This window comes from Montipora foliosa, chromosome 6 (genome assembly GCF_036669935.1).
Source record: "Montipora foliosa isolate CH-2021 chromosome 6, ASM3666993v2, whole genome shotgun sequence".
Taxonomy (NCBI): Eukaryota; Metazoa; Cnidaria; class Anthozoa; order Scleractinia; family Acroporidae; genus Montipora; species Montipora foliosa.
Genome location: NC_090874.1, coordinates 65,016,205 through 65,023,704, shown reverse-complemented (window position 1 = coordinate 65,023,704; position 7,500 = coordinate 65,016,205). Strand labels below are relative to the sequence as shown.

The following is a 7,500-nucleotide window of genomic DNA, read 5'->3' as shown; positions in this document are numbered from 1 at the left end:
ACACATGGTTTACATGCATTTTTTCTTACCTCTCCCCAGTAAGATTATTGGCAGTGAATTATCCTTCTTTAAGATGATCTGGAAATTTTAGTCTTAATTGAAACAGGAACAGCAGCATAACTGTTGTCATAGCAATGGCACAGTGGATTTTGTTTCTTTTGTGATTTACATTTTTTTTAATATTTATGGAGGTATTCTTGATTGAGTGTTGTACTATTTTAGTGAAACCACCGATGATGTCATCACTTTCCTCATTTGCATAATATAAAAATATTTTAACTGGAATTTCTGACCATGAAATGCTTTTGAAATAATTGTAAGTTGTAATTAACAGGTGCAGAGTAAGATTCAGATCCGTTGCACAGATGGTGTTGCCATTGGCTATGCAATGAATGAAAATGACTGGTCATGTCTTCATGATGTTTATGAGTCCCTGTTCATCTCAGAAAATGGAGCTGGTCAAAGGGCAAGTTACGTTCTTCAGACCTACTGGCGGGATATGACATCTGGGTTTGAGTTTGCTGGGCCTTACCTTCTCCGTGAGGTACCCCTGGATGGAAAGTTTCTACATGACATCGTCTTCAAGGTGATCAGTACCCTTGAAAAGTACCGGTTCCATGTCATTCTATTGGTTGGTGATGGAGCTTCCTCTAACTTAGCCCTTTTTAAGAGGCTTTGTGGCTATGCAAATGAGCAGCTCCCAGTAGAAGACAGTGGTGCTGAACGATACCAGTTCAAGGCCAGTTTCATCAATCCATTCAGCACCAGATCAGACAAAACCTGCTTTGTCATGATATGCCCTGCTCACCAGGTAAGGTATTATAATAATTCAAGTATTTAATTATTCTCATGTGCACAATTTGTAACACCTGGGTGTTATTGTTTCTTATATTGTCCAGTTGAAGAACATCATTTCAGCTTTGTACAGTTCAAGGAACAAGGGGAAAAAAGCTTTCGAGAAGGGAGGCACTACTTTTGGCTGGCAGCCAATAATTGATCAATATTACAGGGATCAAGAGAGATCTGCAAAAGGTCTGGGTAGGCGTGTCCCTGGTCTGAGGTATAGCTATGTGCAACGTGACTGCTGGACAAGACTAAATGTTATGCCTGCAAAGATAATGCAGGTAAGAGAGGGAAAATTATGTTAAATTTATAGAACTTTATGGTTCTATTCCTTAGCTTGAAATTGACTAAAGAATGATAATTTATGTCATATATACAGATCCTGGCAATAATTAAGGTTCAAATATTTACAATTGAGATGAAGCTTCCATTTTTATGAATGGAACAGTGATAAGTGGTTTTGTCTACTTTTACATTCTACAGCAACGTTATATGATTGCAGCCTTGGAAGAATATGCAAATTTGAGTAGTGAAGGCCCAGAGAAAACTGATGTTGTGAAAGAAACAGCAAGGTACCTACAAGCATGCCACCACATTTTTGAAAAGGGAATCCTTAGCCATGTGTTTATAAGATCCAATGAGTCAGCTGTATTCAAAAACATACAACAGGGATGGAGATATTTCGAAGAATGGGCAGAGGAGCACAACAACACAGGTATGCTTACATCAAAAACTTTATTCAACAAACTGTATTAAGTCATTTGTCCATTAAAAAAGCAATCAAAAGATTAAAAGTCAAACAATGGGTCACTTCACCTGGCTGTCATTATGGTTGAAAATGAAAGCTAGTCTGTTTGATGAGGAAGTGATTCAAATGTTTAACATTCAACATTTTGAAATCAACTTCAATTACATTCACCTTTTTTCATTAGAGCTCCTTTTTTATTTGGCCACTTGAAAGTTACACTTTCATTGGATTACCAACAACTGTATGCTAGTTAACCAGTAAACCAGGCCATAATAAACACAACACCAAAATACAGTTGTAATTAAAATGATAGACATTCTTATAATTAACAATTATTCGCTGAAGTGGAGATAAATATCCACCACTTTCACTGACACTGAGGTGTATATACCACACAAGCTGAATAACTAGCAGCCCAAAGAGTAACTTTATTTGCGATAATTTACCAACAAAAGCCATTTTGTTTTTCTTCGGCTGCTCAGAGGTGAATAGTACTTGGTTAATCACCTCCAAGCTAGCCAATCAGCATGCTTGAAAAGTACTATTCACCTGTGTGGTATATAATAATTACTTTTACAGTGTATGTATATTTACAATAATTTTCCCCTTGATCTGATTCCTCACGCCTAACTTTTTGGGGTGACAAACTGGGTTACATCTAAGTTTTCCTTTTAATCTTTGCAGAGTATGTTGACAACTCCAAACGAGCACGTGCAGCAAAGTTTTTAGCATGGCAGGTATTGCTGAATAAAGATTAACTTGTTTATTAAAGTGCCTATAACCCCAAAATATTTTTTTCGCTTAAATAACTCTTTGCACCTGTTTGAAAAGCATTGCGCCTTTTTGCACCTTTTTAGCCCTAATCTTGACTTTTTACAGGCTGTAAAAGTTACGAAATCTGACCATCATCTGTAACACGACCGAGCAAGTAAGGGGTATGGGTCTATTCCTGGGTTGATGTCACAAACTTATTTGCATGCATGTTTACAAAGACTTAATACGATGTAAATCAGTCTGTGACGTCAACCCAGGAATAGACCCATACCCCTTACTAGCTCGGTCATGCAACAGATGATGGCTAGATTTCGTAACTTTTACAGCCTATAAAAAAGTTAAAAGGTGCAGTTTGTTTCGAACAGGTGCAAAGATTTATTTAAGCGAAAAAAATATTTTGGGGTTATAGGCACTTTAACATTATCTTGTTTACTATTTTTTAAATGTGCATTTAAAAAATCAAACTACATCCCTCCTGGTCCTTGGAGGGAAGACAAGTGTTCCCTTTGATGGGGCAATAGTATATATAAACAGTAGCCTCCATTTGGGGCGAAAATATTCTAGGATATTTGTCCGCGGACATTATCTGCTCCGAGAAGCGAACAGCTTTCGGAGAGCACAGCTTGAGGAAAACTATGAGCTTCGAGGAACGGATAATGTCCAAGGACAAATACCCGAGAATATTTTCGCCCCAAATGGAGGCTTTCATGTTTATTATCCTTCAAATATTTTTCGCAACGCGAGTTGTTTTGACAATTGGGGGATATTCTCGGATATCCCCCAGTTTTAGCTGGGTGATATTCGGTCAAGTGACGTGTTTAAACCAATTGCGTGCGAGTGAAAAGATTTGATGAATTATTTAACAAATAAAGAAGCCTAAGCCGTGTATTACACTGTGATAAAACACGACAGGCATTTGAGAACACGAGGGAAATGTGGAAAGCACGAGCCGCAGGCGAGTGTTTTCTACATTTCTCGAGTATAACCCCAAAATATTTTTTTCGCTTAAATAAATCTTTGCACCTGTTCAAAACTAATGAATGATCTAGTTTTGTTATTAAAGGCTATTTGAATGTACTGAAACTGTTTCTTGTCGCCTGTCGCTATGGATGGCATGGATTGAAATAGATTGAAACTTGAAAAAAATTGCCAATTTTTTCAGGTTTTGATGCTGCATGTTCCAAAAATCCTCAAGAAATTTATTATGGTTAGCCCTCTCTGATAAAATTCCGTTGATGTATTCGTTGTAGCTTTACAGAAGCATTTTGTTTAATGATTAAAGACCCAAAGTAATGATTTTATAAGCACAGAATTGACCTAAAACAGCAAAATCCTTGTGACACTGCTCCTTTAAATAAATGGCATTTCTTATTTAGCTTGCCTTTTCTCTCCCTCTAGACATTTGACCTTCAAAGAGTCATGGTCTTTGGATTTAAACAGTTCTCGTCATACTTCTTTGATAATTTTCCTGGATACTCTTTGTCTCCATTGCGGCTCTCAATAAGTCGCCTTGAATCCCTGTTTGGCACACTCAAGTTCCATGCCCATGGTTCTCTAAGTGCAGGGAATTATGGGTCATCTCTTGGAAGGGTTCAGTTGAGACAGGAGCTGAAGGTCACTGCTAGAGCCACAAGTCATGATCAGAAGGGCTACAGGAACCAAGAGGTCCTTATATCTGGCCCTACAAATGTGTCCACATTGAACACTGTTTATCAACAGCCTTACATTGAAGTCATGACACATTTTGTTCCTTATGGTTATCAGGGTGTTAAAGAATTTATTTTTCCCTCCCAAATTTCTCAAAGCACTTTTCAGGGTAGGCAAGGTAGCTCTGCATGCACCCTAATAGCCCTTGTAATGGGTTTTAAGTTCTCCTCTGGGTTGATTGGTGAACCAAAGAAAGTTCTTGAAGAGGGGTGGTTTGGTCATGTGGTTTCAAGTATTTCTGGGGGCAATAAAATCTTTGATGAATGCTTTTCTGCTGCAGGAGTTGGTGGGCTTGATGTAGAAGATGCATTCAGCTCTGTTGGAGATGATCTACACCTCCTTTCTTATGAGGATCCCAAAGATTTTTTTATTACTGGTAATAACTTCCAGGATGTCATTTCAAATGTCAGGGAACGGGCAAGCATGAAACAGAAATCAGTTGGCATCTTTGTGTCTGTTGGGAGGACAGTAGTAATTTTAGTTTGGGAAAATGGGGCATGTGCAATTTTTGATAGCCACAGGCATTTACAGTATGGGTGTATACTTTCCCATTCCCTACCATCCAAAGAAAACGAGTTAATATTGTGGCTAGCCAAGACATACCAGAAGTTTTACAGCACCTCGATACAGTATGCCCAAATCACTTGGGTGGAGTACAACAGATAATGTGCCTCTGTCATTTCAGAAAAAAAGTACATTCAGTACAGTTAAAAACTGTTGTGTGGCTGAAGTTGAAGTAAATTGATTTCTCCTCCAAGCATTTCATTTTGTTAGTAGATAACAATTCTTGTCATAAAATCTCATTTCAGCCTGGAATTTTAATTTTTTAATGAAATGCTGTGTCTTTTTTAAGCTGGCTGCACTTTGGCATTAGTCATTGGTCACCATTTACATAGGAACAAGAAAATGTGACACCAAAATATATTAATTGTTATAAATAGTCTTTTAAAGTCATTTGACTGCACATATTAAAAACTTTTCTTGATCCTTTATTTATTACATATTTAAAATGGTATGTACTGGTGTGCATGTAACTTACAAAACTTGAGCCATACCTGAGAACTATAGATATTAATTATGTCTTTGTGCTATAAAGACATGCAGTCCTTTGATGGGTCTTTCATTGAATTCATACAATATATTGAGTGCAAGTTTCAAGTTCAAAATAACATTATTCTATCACTCAGACACATTTTTTTGGTTAATTTTTCTGCAGCTCTAACAGTTACTGAGTTGGAGTACCAATGTACCTGATAAGCTGAGTACAGCTCTCAATAAAAAGATCAAAGACCTCTTCAGGCTGTCACTTTGGTTATTCTTTTGTTATATTACTTACTATTGCTTTTCAGTAAAAACGAGACTTGTCATATTATATAAGGCACGCTGACGTTGCCCTAAGTATAAACTATCACAAAGAGACCACTTGAACTGGTCTGCTTCCTAGAAGAAAGCGTAATTAAGTTTGTAAGATCATATTATTAAGCATCCTTAATTAATTAAGTACGCTTATCGACACTGTAAGTTTTCAGCTTGTCCCTCAAGCTTTGGTCGGCTGAAACGACTTTGCCCTCCTGAATCAGTTTTTTCTCTTCTTGAGCACTATAGAATTCCTTAAATCTGGTATTACATATTCTCTTTACTAGCTCTTGCCATATGGAGCAAGCCCTAATCTCTTCAAATGGTGCTGTGCATGCCCTTTTTGATGCTGCCAAAAATAACTCTTGTAGCTCCTCGTCTAAAGCAACCGATTGTTTTGTCAGCTTCATAAGGTTTTTTGGATATCTCTTCAGATTTTTTTCAGTCAACATTTCTCTTATTCTTTTATCTAACGTTAACAAAACAACAGTAAACTTACTATTGAAGAAAGTCAACTTTCCCTCGTCCAACCTTTTTAGACCCAATGGCAAAGATGTTTTCTCCTCTGCAGAACAGACCATTTCAGACATAATTTTAACTTCGGCTGCATAATTTTTCTTTGTCGCTTCTGAAACTCTCCTGGCTCCTTTCCGCCCATTAACAATCTTTTCTCTTCCTTTCCGTAGTTTGTGCAGCGCCGCCCCAGATACTCTAGCAACGTCCACAAAGTCGGAATCGACAACAGTGTCCGCGCCTTCACTTGCATTTGTTTGGGTTTTCCGTTTGTCAGTGTCAATCTTAATTTGCATGACTGCGCTGTGAAAATTTTCGTAAAGTGCCCAGTAGATGGTGTTAAGAACAATGGCAGCATGAAAGTTGACTTCGTCTGTTTCGTTCTCCTGCAACTGAATGGTGGTGACAATTATCTTTTTCATGTTTCTCCAGACTTCTGATTCCTCCACCGTCAACAACAATTGGGAACAAATAACTGAAAACGAAGCCCTTTTGTCACTGTTTTTCACCTTAGCGCTGGATATTTCGGTGAAAGCTTTAATTATTTTGGAGTAAATATCCCGACAAAGCTTCACAAACATTACCCTGATCGTGTCGCTATTGAGTAGGGTGGACACCATTTGCTTGCGAACTGGAAATATTGACAATGATTTTTCATTTCTTAATTCATTTTCGCAATGTGTTTGTGCACTAAAAACGTAAGACTTAAGAGTCTCCTCCAGCCTTTTTACGTCGTCGTTAGAAAGGTATTTTCCAGAACTCTTTTTCCTTTTCTCTTTACTGGACTCATTCCCCTGTTTGTTTCTGGCTTTTGGTACCTTTTACCTCCTTACATCTTTCTGTCCTCTGCTAGGCGATTCCTCCCCAGACATGTCCGACGAATCATTTCCACTCGATAGGTCGGAAAAGTCACTCCACTCGTCTTCTGAATCATCCTCACTTTCATGTTCACTGTCAAGGTCAAGGAAGTTGTCAAGGAGGGCTTGGCTTAAATTTGGAAGCGATACTGCTGAGAGAAATCCTATGTCTGCCTCATTCACGAAGGTAATATCGCCCGCCATTTTCCCTGCGCGACATCCGCGACAATCCTCGCAGCAATGTACGTGCGTGTCGCGCACGCGATGGCGCAATTTGTTCTAAAAATAGAATAATTGTCCCATATCATGGAGCCAACCCCAATACTAGAAATGGCGCGCGCTTACGGTCTCCATCCCCGATTATGGCTCCTGAACACAATAAATGTAAGAAACAAAACCACGGAAAGTTTCTAAAACAAATCTACATACCAGCAGAAAACTGTCTAACAATAAAAACGTGAAAAATTATATTTTTTTGCAAGAAAAGTAAAAACCCAAGCATTCTGATTTGTCAACTATCAAAGAAAGTCACAGATAGCTAATCAAATGCGACCCATGGATGACGCAAATGCGAGCGATTCTTCTGGTTAATTTACGATAAGCTATCTCGATTTTTTTCATGTATATTATTAATATGAAATCACATGATTTTTATCGTGCAACTATGAAACTGGCCTCGTGCAATTTTGTTCATCTTTGAGA

At 38.1% G+C, this 7,500-nt stretch overlaps 2 protein-coding genes across 2 annotated transcripts in view; both read left to right on the top strand.

Moving 5' to 3' along the window:
• Positions 1 to 318: 318 nt before the first annotated feature.
• LOC138008879 (uncharacterized) lies at positions 319 to 4,103 on the top strand. The gene is made up of 6 exons (XM_068856157.1): positions 319 to 811; positions 900 to 1,124; positions 1,327 to 1,558; positions 2,276 to 2,328; positions 3,764 to 4,054; positions 4,098 to 4,103. Exons 1-6 carry the CDS (start codon positions 389 to 391, stop codon positions 4,101 to 4,103), a joined length of 1,230 nt encoding a protein of 409 aa, XP_068712258.1. The 5' UTR covers positions 319 to 388.
• A 3,025-nt stretch (positions 4,104 to 7,128) lies between these two features.
• The window catches only part of LOC138008875 (major facilitator superfamily domain-containing protein 12-like), a 9,674-nt gene continuing 9,302 nt past the window's right edge, over positions 7,129 to 7,500 (top strand). Inside the window, exon 1 of the mRNA XM_068856151.1 lies at positions 7,129 to 7,182. Coding sequence (XP_068712252.1) covers positions 7,129 to 7,182 — 54 coding nt within the window. The remainder of the gene's footprint in view (positions 7,183 to 7,500) is intronic.

What these genes read in the sequence shown, in the direction of transcription:
- LOC138008879 (XM_068856157.1), top strand. Translation starts at nt 389, where the DNA reads ATGAATGAAAATGACTGGTCATGTCTTCATGATGTTTATGAGTCCCTG. An exon ending in TGATATGCCCTGCTCACCAG is followed by an intron (nt 812 to 899) that starts GTAAGGTATTAT and finishes TATATTGTCCAG; the next exon opens with TTGAAGAACATCATTTCAGC. An exon ending in CAAAGTTTTTAGCATGGCAG is followed by an intron (nt 2,329 to 3,763) that starts GTATTGCTGAAT and finishes CTCTCCCTCTAG; the next exon opens with ACATTTGACCTTCAAAGAGT.